This window comes from Phyllostomus hastatus, unplaced genomic scaffold, assembly GCF_019186645.2.
Source record: "Phyllostomus hastatus isolate PE091 unplaced genomic scaffold, TTU_PhHast_1.1 phas_contig_40, whole genome shotgun sequence".
Lineage (NCBI taxonomy): Eukaryota > Metazoa > Chordata > Mammalia > Chiroptera > Phyllostomidae > Phyllostomus > Phyllostomus hastatus.
Genome location: NW_025333872.1, coordinates 13490058 through 13503545, shown reverse-complemented (window position 1 = coordinate 13503545; position 13488 = coordinate 13490058). Strand labels below are relative to the sequence as shown.

Sequence of the window (13488 nt, the reverse complement as noted above, 5' to 3'; positions counted from 1 at the left end):
AGCTTTTCTTCATTTGTTTATGGAAGGCCTTGCACTGCTGGTGAGGTCAGGGTTGGGTTCAAACCTGAAGTGAGCCAGTTGACTCCTCCAGAATCCAAGGTGTGGAGTGCAGCATCTCTCCTGAACCATCTTCTTTAAGGAACCCTGTGCCAGAATACTGTGCTACTAGCAGCAGGGAGGAGAGCATCATCTCTGGCTTGCATCCAGAGCCCTTTAGTGACTGGGACATGTAACTAAATTTACTTACTGGAAAGTAAATTTGATGCCTCATTTCTCAAAAGGGCAAAATAAAGTGAGTGATAAACATGAGCTTTTATTTTGAATCTGGTGAGAAATAGGAGAGTTTGGGATTTAAAAAAAATTTTAAAAGTATGTAGTGAAAACAAAAGTGTCCATTCTTCTGAGAAGCAAAATTTATTGTATTTATGATGTAACAAAAACATTGTCTATGTTTTGATGAGGGGGAACAAAAAGAAGAAACTTCTTGGCTATAGTTGTTTTTTTTTTCTGTTTGTAGAATTAAACAATATCCATATATCAAAATTCAAGAAACTGAAGATGAAAACGCAACAAAAACACAATGATCTTTTATTTATGTAAATCAGATCAACACTGGACAATAAACCAATTTCTACCCATTACCATTAACAGTTTGTCTATAAAGAACAGAAAAATTCAGATAGCATTCTATCTAGGGTCAAGCGTTTTGTTTTTTTTTTACCACCCATTCACAGAGGTATAGATTCACAGATAAATAATCCCAAACTACTTGCTCGCCATATTTACACATTCCCATTAAATTAAGCATAAATAAATATATACAAACTTAACATGGATACCTTCCAGAGCTCTTCTCCTGAAGAGTCAATAGATTGATATTTCTTGATTGTGTGGCAAAACAATGTCAGTGAACTAGAGACCAACTCAACAGAGGAGTCAATTTTGGCATTTAAAGAATAGTTTTCAGTCTACTTTTAAAAGAAAACAAATGAATTTTTATATTTTTCTTCTGTCTTTTTCCCCCTGACAATTTAACAGGCATTGGCCCAGGAGGGAAAAACACCATTTGGGTTCTTGAGGCAACATTGGATGGTTTAAGTTATTTCCTTTCCATATAATGTACCGTGCATACAGCATATCAGATTTGATGACAAATGCTCTATAAACACTCTCAGTCAGAATGTGTTGCCCTTTTAAGTAAGGCTTTGTACTGGAGGAACAGTGTGTAGGTAACTTCAGGGTTTCAGGATTTCCATTTGACCAAAATTTTCTTAGGATATGAAATAATTGCTTGAGAGAAAGTGTTTTCCTCAGCCAAAGAAAATAAGAGTCCGGTGTTTGAAAAGCCTCCTAGGTTCTTCATGTGGGGGGTGGAGAAAGCTAAGGATGTGGAACCTGACAGGAGGAGAGAAAATGCAAGATAACTGGGGCAAGGCAGGGGTGGGTACCTCCCCAGTTTCCGGGAGAAGTTCAAGATTTCTTTGACATAGAATCCTCACCCAGCAGCATCTTTTTTTGCGGGGGGGAGGAGGGGGAGCTCCCAGTGAGACTCACAGTTCCTGTAGGAAGAGGCAGTGGTGGGCACAGAATGGTCAGAAGACCTGTAAAACCTCCAGAGGAACTTGCAAAGTGGAATGTGGGAGGGCAGCACTGACACACATCCTGACTCCTTTCTATCTTGAGCCATTTTGGTTTGAGACCAGGCATTTGGGAAGGGCACGGGGCTGTCTAAATTGTCTAAAAAATGGAGGGTGGAGCGAGAGTGGCAGTTCACCTGCTTGGTTTGAAAACGAAGCTCAAAAAGGCTTGCTTTAAATGTTTCCCTTTATTTAAAAGGCCAACTCTTGAGTTAATCCTGTTTATTGATTTATGGGCCCAAGAAAACCAAATCTTTTAATAACTCAATTGTGAGATAAACATAGAGGGCCTGGCTAACGAAAACAACAGGGGCAGAGGTGTTACATAAAAGAAGTGAGGGAAGGTGAGGAGCCAGTGGGCTGCCACCACTGGGGTCATGGTGGGGCGGAGGAGACCCGCACTCAGCTCCACTTCGCTGGATGGGGTGGCGGGACGCACAAATGAATGGCGAAGGGCCACGGAAGTCTTCGTAGCCAAGTAAGACCATTTCTATCCCATCACCTGCCTTTAGGAGCCTGAGGATGGAGAGAGTTTTCGTCCTGGCAAAGCCGGGGGAAGCTTCTGGTTCTCTCGACATTTCTAGGGCACTCGCCCTCCTGGAGCAGGCGCCCCGGGGTGGCCGCTGGTAGCAAAGGGCCTGGGCAGCGCTGAGACCCCTCTCCGCCTGCAGCCCTTGGGGCGCCGCCCCATTACCTACTGGAGAATGGGGCTATCTCGGTCGCCTTAGCCCTTAAGATCAGACCGAGAGCAGCAAAGGCCCACGCGGCCCGTGGCCCCTGCAGCGGCTGATTCTATGTCCTCAACACGACTGGGCGCGAGTGGCCCCCACGCTCTCAGGACCTGCACAGTAAGAGCAAGGCGCGTCCATCGCGTCCCTCGCACGTCACACGCGTGGGGCGCGTTGCCCTGCAAGGAAAGGAGATGATGGTTTTCAGTGTGGTTTCTCCTGGCCTTTCGCAATCAGAATACATCTAATGCAAACGGCCAGGCCCTCAGACTAAGGCGCAGGCTTCTGAGCTGGAGAGATGGAGTGTCTACATTCTCCATAAGGTCTAGTTCCCGACCTTGGTACTGCAACTCTTCTAGGGCTGAGCCTCCCAAAGGAGCTGGCGGTAAATAGGCAGAAGTGAGACACTAACCTATGCTTTGGCCCTCCTGGTGACCTGAAACCAGCTCACTAACTCCCTCCCTTATAAAAATGTCAGCGCAAAGATCTCAACACGTTCCTAAACCAAACCCTCCACACCACCCTCCCCCTGCCCGCCCACCAAGCCCAAGACCCATCTGGGTGGCAGAACTGAAAGTCCCAAGAGGGTCTTTCCTGTAAGCCCTGTGGAACAGATATCTGGGTCTTTATCTTCAAGGGATGTTGCAAAGGCCCTAACTTCTACTTTGTATAAAGAGGTGCGGGTATGGATACTAAATTTAGAGACCTAGCTCCCCCCGCCCCCCCTCACCTGGGGATTTCCCACTGCTTTTGGGAGGGCGGGGGACAATGGGTTCCAGATCTTATTTCATGATAAGGCTCAGGTGAAGCCCCAGAAAGGAGCAGGGCTGCCAGAAGTGAGAAATATTAAATGCATGAAACTTTACTTACTGGGAATAGTCCCAGTGTATCCAGACAGTAAATTCAAAGCTGAAATACATCTTCTTTCACTTTGCATTATTTTACCATTATATGCCAAAACAAGTGCACGCCGGGGGGTGGGGTGAAATGCCTCATTCATAGAGCATCTTGTAAGGAAGCAATTTTTGCTTAGACACGGAAGCTTGCACCACCCTTCTCCCCATGACCACTCCCAAAGCTGCTTATTTGCCCGCCAAAACAGCAATCGCCAAAGAGCCCAAGGAAATAGAATCCATTTTAATGACAAGGTAATATTGTTAAAATATTGAACTCCAAGAACCCTTATTTTTCTTCCCTAAAATTCATTTTGCAGCTCACCCTGTCCCCCAGAACTTTGTGTTGAGGTATCTGTTAGCAACTAGACTCAAAGCTGCTTCAATCTCTTATTGGCCACTTCTAAATTATTCCCTTTGAGCTTCTTTAAAGAAGTGCACCTGCAGAATGCTGACACACAGGCTTTGATTAAAAAGGGATCAGATTTTTTTTTTTCTCTGTACCTTATAGTTTGTGTAGGAAGCCCCAGTCCTCTTTGAAGAAGCTCATAAACCATGCGGGCAAAGCTTTGGAAAACAGAAGAGAATTGAAATGGTACATACCCCTCCGAAGGAATTACATACTAATCAACGTATTCATATTTTTTTTTACTATTATACTCAAAATGGGTAGATGACACAAATATTATAACAAATGCGAGATTCTCTGTATGCCGATGCTGGCAAGGCTGGGAACTAGTAACATTTCTGAAAGGAACTGATGATGAGTCTGAATCAACTTATTGGTCCGGATTCTCCTCAGCTGCGGAAGCCTCTGCCTGGCAGCGCCACCCAAAGCTGCAGCCACCGCCTGCATCTCCGCGGACCTCCTGCCGCGCCCGCCCTCGCCCTCCCTAAGTGTGCGCACTGCCGCCGGGCGGGCTGGGGGTGGGGTGGGGGGGAAGCTGGGCACCGGTGAGTTTAAAACGCGGGCGGGGCGGGACCGAGGCGACTGAAATACAACGCAAAAGGGCTAACCACACTCGCGTTCATCCCGGAAGATTCCCGTGACAGCTTGAGGAAGGGAAGGCAACGTAGAAAAGGGTACTTGGAAGAGGAGTGAGGTGAGGGGAAAGGGCAGGGACTGCGAGACAGTATCCTAAAAAAATATTAAAAATTAAAAAGTTCGTGCGTCTCAGTCAACGAGCTGTCAAAGCACTGACACCAACAGTTCTCCGATTTTCTTCCAATAAGTTAGCGTTTTCTCATGTTTAGTCTTACGTTTATTTTCCAAAGGGAAAAAAATCATGGTTTTCTTTTTTATTATCAGTATTACTAAGCTCGAAAGAACCGTAGTGGACAATCCGGACGGTTGTCTCCAAGTGTATCTTGAAATAGACACTGAGAACCGATACTGTTGCTCCGTTGTGCGCCTCAGTTTTTAAGTTACTTAGCTTTTTTGTTTTAATTTTGATTGTATGTGTATTCTACCTAATATAATTCTTCCAAAGCCAATCCAATATTTTAAAGCTAAAATTATTTTTTTCTGTTTTCCTTTTGTATTTAAAACATTTTTTTTTCCTTTTAAACATTTTTCATTTCCTGTGTTTCTCCTCCTTGTCGCCAGTTTTACTACCTGGGCCTTCCCCAGACGTGTGCCTGTTAGTGGTGGTGTTGTTCAAGAACATCTTGTCCATGCCTTTGAGCGCCTCGGTGAGATAGTTCTGCAGGGCCGTGAGCGCGGCGCAAATGGCCGGGGCGCCGAAGCCGTGCGTGATGAGGCTGAAGTGCGTGAGGCAGCTCTGGATCCCGGGCTCCAGGATAGGGCTGGGCCTGCTGTTGCCTATGGGCGTCCGGTCCTGAGCCAGCAGATCTGTAAATTCTTTACAAAGTTGCCTGCAGAGGGGTGGGAGAGGAACAGGAAAAAAAAATCACCCTTAGTGTCCTTGTCATTGGCATTAGAAAGGGGAAGCTCACACAAGCCCAGAGGCGCTCGCTCACCGTAGAGCCGAAGAGCGAGGCTAATGTGAGCGATTCCGCTCTGTTTCCTCTGCCAGCGCTCGCCCTTCTAGAGCAGCTGGGGCTGGAAGGAAAGCAAGCCGGGGTGGGGAGATTATGCACCCCTCTCATCCCAAAGTCTAGCAGCCCCTACCCTCCACCTTCCAGTCTTTTTTCCTTCATTCCAGGACCGTATAACTGTGCTTTGGGAAATCCGCTAGGCTTTGGCAATTGATTTTGAATATTCAGTAATTTTTTAGCTCTAACCTGGCAGTTCATTTAAAAGCCCTTTCTCCTCCTCTCCCTTGCCTCTCTTGGTGATCAGGCTCAAAAAGCCTTGAAAGATTTAGGCCCCTCGGCCACAAGCCTGTCCCTAGCACAGAAGCAGATTGCTGGAGCCTTGCATGGCCCAGGGCAAGCAACTGTTTATTGCAGAAGAGAATGCTGATTCCATTCAAAGCAAAAATCTGTTTACCTGCAGTATTTGGGAAGGGAGGCATTCCCCTCCCCCACCTTTTTTTCTTTCAAGTGTAGGTGACTGAAAATCTTTGTACAACAGAATTGTTGTCAATATAAAAGGATTCCTACATTGTTTAAATAAAACCTAAAGGTAGATGGTTAAGACACAGGGGAGGGTAGATTTTTATTTGTTTAAGTTTTTTTTTATTTCCTCAAGGCACCTACCATTTAGAGGAATCTCCCAGCCTTAGAAATCCTGTGGGCCTAACTATGGATTGGGCTTATTTGAGAAAGTTTTAATATAAGCGGTGGACAGGAGAATTTTAGCCCTGAAGGTACAATGGCTTCACTCTGCCGGCAGTCAGAGGCATGGCATCCCAAAAGCCACAGCCTTTTACCAATTGGCGGGCTCATCCCCTCAGCCTGCCGCCATCAGTGGTGGGTGGTGAGAAAAGAAAAACTACAGAAGTCCAGTCCCAGGCCCCCTTGGGATAACCTGACACCTGGTGACACCTGGCCTGGCCAACACGTAACAGGGGCAGGCACCTGGAGGCCAATATGAGTGACCTTCAGGCATCCTTTCCCAGGAGATTACCACCAGGAGGAGGAATGGCTAATTTAGAGAATACCTCCTCCCCCACCCCCAGGTGCAGCAGCTGAACGATTTTTGGTTTTAAGGCTGGTGGGTAAAGAACACTAACAAGCATCCTCTCTCTACCCTCTTTCCACTGGTGTCTCCATTCAAAATGCACACATACATCCTCACACCCAGGAAGAAACTGGTAACAGTTGTGACCTAAAGAGGGCGCTTCTTAAATCAGAGGTACCTCAGAATCACCTGTGGGGTTCCAATGTACACATCCAGGCCTCCACCGCTACTGATTCCAATTCGGGAGGCTTGGGTCTAGGTTCACAAATAAATATCTTGAAAAAGCTCCCCAGATGATTCTGACACTCACCCCAGGTTAACAAGTGCTGGCCTAAGAGAGAGCCACAAGGTTTCAAAGGTGAAAGTTACAAGCCTTCCTTAGGGAAATGTCATTTGTGGAATTCTGTCGTCTAATTTACACAGTTTGGTTTTATTCCGCACCCCCCCCCAAGTACCTTTACCGTTTTATAAGGCACCAATTGGTCCCCCACCACCAGACACCAGGGTAGGGAGCAGGAAGGCAATTTACTGACAAAGATCTATTATATTTCAAGTGTTACATCAGAGGAAAACCTTGTAAAAACAGGATGGGTGCCAGGTTTTGATCGTTGGAAGAGATGGTTAAAGTCTTTCCTTAAGTTTGTACTCATTACCGAAGTGCCAAAAAGGAAATTCTGAACTGGGGAGAACAAATGCTTAGAGTCAAACATTTTAAATCTTCAAAGCCCAAACCAGGGTCTGTAAGCAATTAAAGTTCTGGGACATTAATATTTTTTGACCCTGCGGAAAGGGGCAATCAAATTCCAATCACGTCTCAAAAACATCTGGACAAATTTGAGCAAATGATTTTTCAGCCTTCCATATATTTCTTTAAATTACGCTGTCAACGGAACAAACCGCGTCCTCCAGCACTAAATAAATGAGCGCCGCTGTTTGGGCCGCGCCTGCAAGAGAAACGTGCGGGCGCACGCAGCGCCGCCCACTGCAGGCCTTCGCTGGCCATAAAACACCAACAATATGACACGGAAGCCAAAGACAGGAGTAAATCAAATAAATAGAAAACCCACTGTAAAAGTTCAAATGAGCTCTAGACCTAAATTTAGCCAGAGATTTACTATTTTCCCCTCTGGAGTTGTAGTAAATTTTATGTCTGTGGAAGACGCCAAACTGCAACGTTGGAAAGAGTAATTAGAGCTGCGGGTAGGGATGGGCACACGTGGGTGACATAAAGACACTCGAGCGAGCACACGTGGCTGTGTGGTGGTGAGACAGAGAGGTGAAACCCAGGCAGAAATATGCATGTAGATATCCATGGAATAACTTGAATAAGACCCACCTGGAAAAGATCTGCCTGATATCCCCAAGGTTGGAGATGAGAAATCTAAAAAGTCTGAATTCAGTTCGTAAAGCCATCCTCCTCCAGAAACTTGGAAAAGAGGAGGCAGAGATAAACCCACAGCCCACAATCAACTGGCGGGGGGCAGAGGCCGGATGGGGTGAGCTGGGGGGAAGGACAGCGGGCTGAGAGGGAGGACTTCCTAGCCAGCAATAGACAGGCTGCCAGCCAGTGCTACTTCTACCGCTGATCCCTCTCTCTGCCCAAAAAAGGAGGTCGTCTGCACTGCCCTGCCCTCCGCCTTCTCCCAAGCCAGGTGAGTCAGTAGGGTAGAAGTATGGGATTTTCGACACTCACTTGGTGGCCAGCAGCATATTCTTTCGGGAGTGCAGGTCACTGGGGTCCGTGTGCTGCCGGTTCAAATACTCGGAAACAGCTTTGGCAGGAAACTCTGTTTCGCAGATGTACCCAAAATCCCGAGCTAAGTGAACAGCTTCTCCTGAAAAAATAAAATAAAATAAAAAGCAGCAGAGGTAATAATCAGCACTCAGTCCCTCATCATCCCTGGGCAGGAAAGGCTCCCTGGTCAATTATTATTTACAGAAGAAACCAACTATTGGGGGTGGGGGGAGCAAAGGTGTGACAAATGCCTGAAATAAAAATGATTCTCAGGCTGTAGTTGAAGTTGATAGAAGAAACTTTGCTCCTGCTTCTCTTTCCACACTCTCCCTGATCATCCTTTCAGCCAAGTCCTAGTCTGACATTTCCTGAGTAGCTTCAGGTCTCCCACACCCAGTGCTTTGTCTTAAGGGTAACTGGATCGATATATCCAGGAGCCACCTTAGGAATGCACCTAGACACTGGGATAGATATTCAAGCCAGATACCACTTTCTTGGTAGCATCTGTTATACCATTTTAAATAAATGTAAAAGTCTTCCTATCTTTTGTATATTCCTGTAATTGTATTAGAGGAAAATATCTTATTAATAACTAATATATTCAAACATAAATTTGTATGTATAGATGTCTACATATATTAAAGATTATGTGTAAAATGTATATGGAATGAGTATTTTTAACCAGCAGTGAAATATTTATTTTTCCTTTCCTTTTACTAGCTAGTTAGTTTTCAGGTTTCTTTTCAGAGTTCTCTGTCATCATCCTCCTACTTAAGGACTTTCTACTATACAAAGGTGACATGGCAGTGATAGAAAACTTAGATATCTGAGAGATTCCTCAGCTTATGTGGAAGCCTCTCTCATATAAGGCATTATTACCCTTTAAAGCACAGCCTCAGGGATTCCAGGGAAGATCCCAAACATGAGAAAGAAATATGTTGAATTATCCCACAGCTACATTATTTTTAAGGACCATATCTCACTTTAAATCATCATTATGACAGTAACAACAAAAGACTTCAGACATGGTGCTTAGAATAATTCATAAAACTGAAAACTGGCAACAAAATATGGGAATTTCAATTTCCTCCCTTCTCCATCCAAATCTTTGTCTTGGGCTGAGATTACCTTGACTGCTTTTCAAAATGGATATTGTGATATTACCAATTCCCTGAAGGGTGAAAAGTTAAACCCCCAGGCTGAGAGTCGACTACTAATAAGTGTGGTCTGGATATTTAGTGACTGTCGCCCCTGGAGAGGAAGTTTGGGCCAGGTAACTTTGCCTTAGAGCTGGCAAAATGCAGTGCCTATACACGTGAAGACTTCATAGTTGCTGCTTAAATATTCTAACATCTCTTCCTCCAAAAACCAGGTCCCCAGAGGAGTGTCATAATATCTCACCCACGAAAACAGAAGGAAAAAACTTACCTGTTAGACTCTAGAGATAATTCTACAACTTCCTCCATTAAGGCTATCTGGCTGTATTTCCTATCTTTTCCCCATCCCACAAATTCAAAAGCAGATCCTCTTGGTCTCAACGGTGCAGGAGGACCTCTTTATTAGATACTATAAATATCATCCCCAACCTCAAAAGGATGAGCAAATCACACTGTGTTTGTTATAATTATGTCCCTTTAATTGACAACTGATGAATCTACACTGAAGATCATACATGACTCCCTCCATGTTTCTTCACCTCCCACCCAATCTTCTAGGCATCATGGGCCTTACTAAATTGTATTTCAATAACAATAAGTCCCACTTAATCAATCAGCAGGATATAGGGCTCTGGGAGTGACAGGAGTTTTAAAACAGCCATTAGGGATTATGAATGTAATAACAGTTTCATAAATAGACAATGTGTTTTCCACTACTGATGCAGAGGTAAAATGTGGGGAGGAGAAGTGGTACACAATAGATTGCTGTTTACAGTTACTCTTGCAAGAGTTCAGAGGGTATTTCAGACACTCTGTTTTGTACCTGGCCACAGAAGTGACCCCTGTACTGGCTTGGATGCTGGACCTGAGTACTCTTCACAGCAAAGGGACCTTCACACACTCCTTTGGCCTCCCTACAATTGCTGGCTTCCTCTAAGTAAAAAGACCTTTGAACTTCCCTCACACAGTCACTTGACACCCACTCACAAGGGCACAACAATTGCAATGATTTCCAGTTAATCATGAAATGTGTAAAATGTCAGTCTTCAGCTGACAGTTAAGCTCAGCTGCTTCGTGAAATGGCCACACGTCTTGCTTACCTTCCACCAGGGAGGTGAGTAACGTGACATTTGCTGCTTTGCGCCTGCCCGCGGGTAAATTCAAACCGATTTTTTCTAGCCTTTCTCGCAAAGATCTCCCCCCATTTTTCGATTTGGCTCTGAAATTGCAAGAATTAACATTCTGATTAACCTCCCAGTGTTCCTGAAACAAAGTTTAGGCTTAGCAATCTAAAGCCCAGTGGAGCTTGAAGAGGTTTTAACTTGAGGTTAGCACATTTCCTCCGCCCTCCCTTCCTTTTGGTTATTTGCTGATAGTTTGCTGAGGTTTGCTTAATTTCTGCAATACAGAGCATTTAAAAAATCGAGTGTTTTCTTTTTTTATCTCATGAGAAAAATGATAGCAGATGGGAATAATTACTGTGTAGGTTGTGGGTCTAGAGAAGGTAGAAGTTGCACGTGCACACACACCAGCTCTTTCCTTGTCACAGAGCAAGTTAGGTGAGCAATAACTGGGCGAGCACAACCGTGCAGAAAAGAGGAAAGGACTGGGTGGTTCAGAGACTAGAAGGCACTAGCTGAAACAGGTGGGCTTTGCAAGGAAGAGGTCAAGAGTCGCTATAAAAGGGAGTCGGGTTAAAAGGGAAAGGAAGACTGAAACATGAAACTAATGGTGATGGTAATCGTAACTGTAAAACTAACACTTTAGGGAGTTTAGTTATGTGATAAGCACTTTATATTATCTCACTTAATCTCATAGCAAGTTTTATGTACACACGCTCAAGGCCTGGGGGTGATTGAAAGAAACTTCCATACTCAGGGGCTCAAAGGACTCACTTGAAAACTGAACCAAAGTGGAGCACAGCTAGAGGAAGCAAAGTGAGAAAAGCCTGTGGATCACACCCTTACTTCCTCCCAAGGATCTCCCTTGGCAAAGGTGCTAAGGTGGGGCAAAAACACAAGAAAAGAACCAGTGACTGGGACCTCTCTTTCTGTACTATTCCCAGAGCCACTTTTAGGATAAAAAGGGAGTAGCCCTTTCAATACCTGAAATAGGCTACCTAGAAAAGTCCACCTCATACAATGTCACCTTCATATCAGGGACACTAACAAAGAGTTCAGGAGTTGGCAGGGACTTTTAGGGAAGCTTTAAATTCTAAGATAAAAGCCATTGCCTCCTCCATTTTCCACAAGTAGTTTATGGACTGTTTTCCTCCAATACTGGGGAGCATCTCAATGGTCCCAAGGAATAACAATTAATACTTCTAAAGTGATATTGTTTTTATTGGAGACAGTATTGCTGAAGAAAGGAGGTCGCAAATCTGGAACAGTGTTTTCCAAACTGTGGAGTGCAGTGCATTAGTGGATTGTGACCAGCTTAGCCACCAACTACAATTTAATAAAATAGATTAATCAGAGTACACTGCAAAGGGTTACTCCGTGAAACTTCGATTCTAGGTAAGTGTGTGTAGCTTCTTGGTCACTCAGGAGAGAATGCCCTGGAAGAGTCCTAAGGATAGGAGGGAGCTGCACGCTGGGCCCAGAGACCGGAAAGGGGAAGGTTCCCACGGCCTCACGCCGGAGGGAGAGGCGGAGAGCACGTGCGCGGCGCGGGCCTGCGGCGCCCGGTTGGAGGCCGGGTTTGCGCGCTGGGCCGGGAGCGCGCGGCAGCCGGGACTCCCCGTGCGCTGTGCGCGGAGGCCGCCCAGTTGCTAGGCAACCGCGTCCCGCTTCCAGGCGGTTTCTGCGCGAGCCCTCTTCTACCACCCCGTAAAAACTAGTTTGGGGGAGCTTTACCTTCTGAGGACGCCGCCGAGGAGAGACGCATTGAGGCATTCAGGGGGCGAAAGCCGTCTTTGAACTTCCCCCACCGTTACTTTGTACTTTGAAGTTGAACTGAGCAGAGACAGACGGCCAGGAACTGAGCAAAACACCTCGCCGGTGTTGACGGACATGCCTCCCAGGAAACCATCTTTATTCATCATCAGAGAAGTCACAGATTTGGGAGGAACTGGAACTAGAGAGAGAAAAAAAAATGCCATAAAGGAGACCGGTTTCGATTCCGGTGACCGGCTGACAGAATGTGTCGGTGCGTGAACAGGGACGAGGCCACAGGACCGGCGCTAAGTGGAAAGCTGGAGGAGGAAGTGTTTGTTCCAGTGGTGCTGCGGTGCGTTCAGTGCACTGTGTACAAACACATGGAGAAGCCGTTACTCTTCTGGAAATTTACCCCGTGTGTGTGGAGACATCTGAGTGTCGCTTCCCACGCCCTGATAGAGACACAAATCAATAAAACATGCAACCAGAGTTGGATTGTGCTCTGAAACCGGGCAAATCCTATTCCATCACGTGCTGACTGTGTGACCTTAGACATCTCACTGAACCTCTCTGAATCTTGGTTTCCTCATCAGTCGCCTGAGGGTAACCACATATGGTGGTGAAACCTGAAGGTGATTATCACTATGAATGATAGAAAATGGTAATGCCAAGGGTCTTTATGGGAGCCCCTCCCTCTTTTCCCGTTGGAGAGGATCATCCCCGGAGCGGATCAGGAGGGTAGGCCCATCGCATGCTGTGCCCAAGAACAGCCGAGTAATAATACCGTTAGGAGGGAAGGCTGGCCCCAAAAGGGCTGCTCGTTCCTCTAAAGTGGATCCCAGTCTTGCCTACATCATAACAACAGATTCATTTAGAAATGAGCCCAAATGCTTCTCTCCAGTGAAAGCAATTCTGCAGTGACATGAATTTTGTTTACAAATTAACATAAAGCAAAGCACCGGCTGGTGATTGTTTGGAGCAGTTATGATTTACAACAGGTGCCCTGATCAATCAACCAATCACTCTAATTCATATGAGCTGCAGTCTTGCCTTGCCCCAGTTGTTTCATTTCGGCAAGTAATTGATAACAAACCGCACTCAAGGTATGTTTTATGCAGAAGTTAATAAGAGCTGACAGCTGGTTGCCACTGCTACCCAGGCGCATTCAGTCTCTCCAGCCTGTATTTCTGTTTAATTGTTTCAGTGTCATCTGTACCTCAGGAAGAGGCGGGGCTCAGGAGAACCAGAAGACCGGGAATGAGGAACAGTGAATGGTCAACCTCCCAGTGCCCTGGCGACTCTCGCTCCCTTGGCACTGCTATACCCCATTTTCTTTCTGCAGGCTCTACAAGCTACTGGGCAGTCAACTTTTCCTCC

General features: G+C 45.7%; 1 protein-coding gene across 4 annotated transcripts in view; it reads right to left on the bottom strand.

The window, feature by feature from the left end:
- Window positions 1-559: 559 nt before the first annotated feature.
- The window catches only part of TFAP2B (transcription factor AP-2 beta), a 29123-nt gene continuing 16194 nt past the window's right edge, over window positions 560-13488 (bottom strand). For 2 of the 4 annotated variants that reach the window (XM_045844156.1, XM_045844159.1), the window contains 4 exons: window positions 12091-12310; window positions 10336-10454; window positions 8037-8178; window positions 2892-5133 (listed from right to left, as the gene is read on the bottom strand). In XM_045844156.1, coding sequence (XP_045700112.1) covers window positions 4833-5133; window positions 8037-8178; window positions 10336-10454; window positions 12091-12310 — 782 coding nt within the window. In that variant the 3' untranslated portion in view covers window positions 2892-4832. Of the gene's footprint in view, window positions 2545-2891; window positions 5134-8036; window positions 8179-10335; window positions 10455-12090; window positions 12311-13488 lie in introns of those variants that run through there. The other 2 variants (XM_045844155.1, XM_045844158.1) reach the window with 2 other exon arrangements.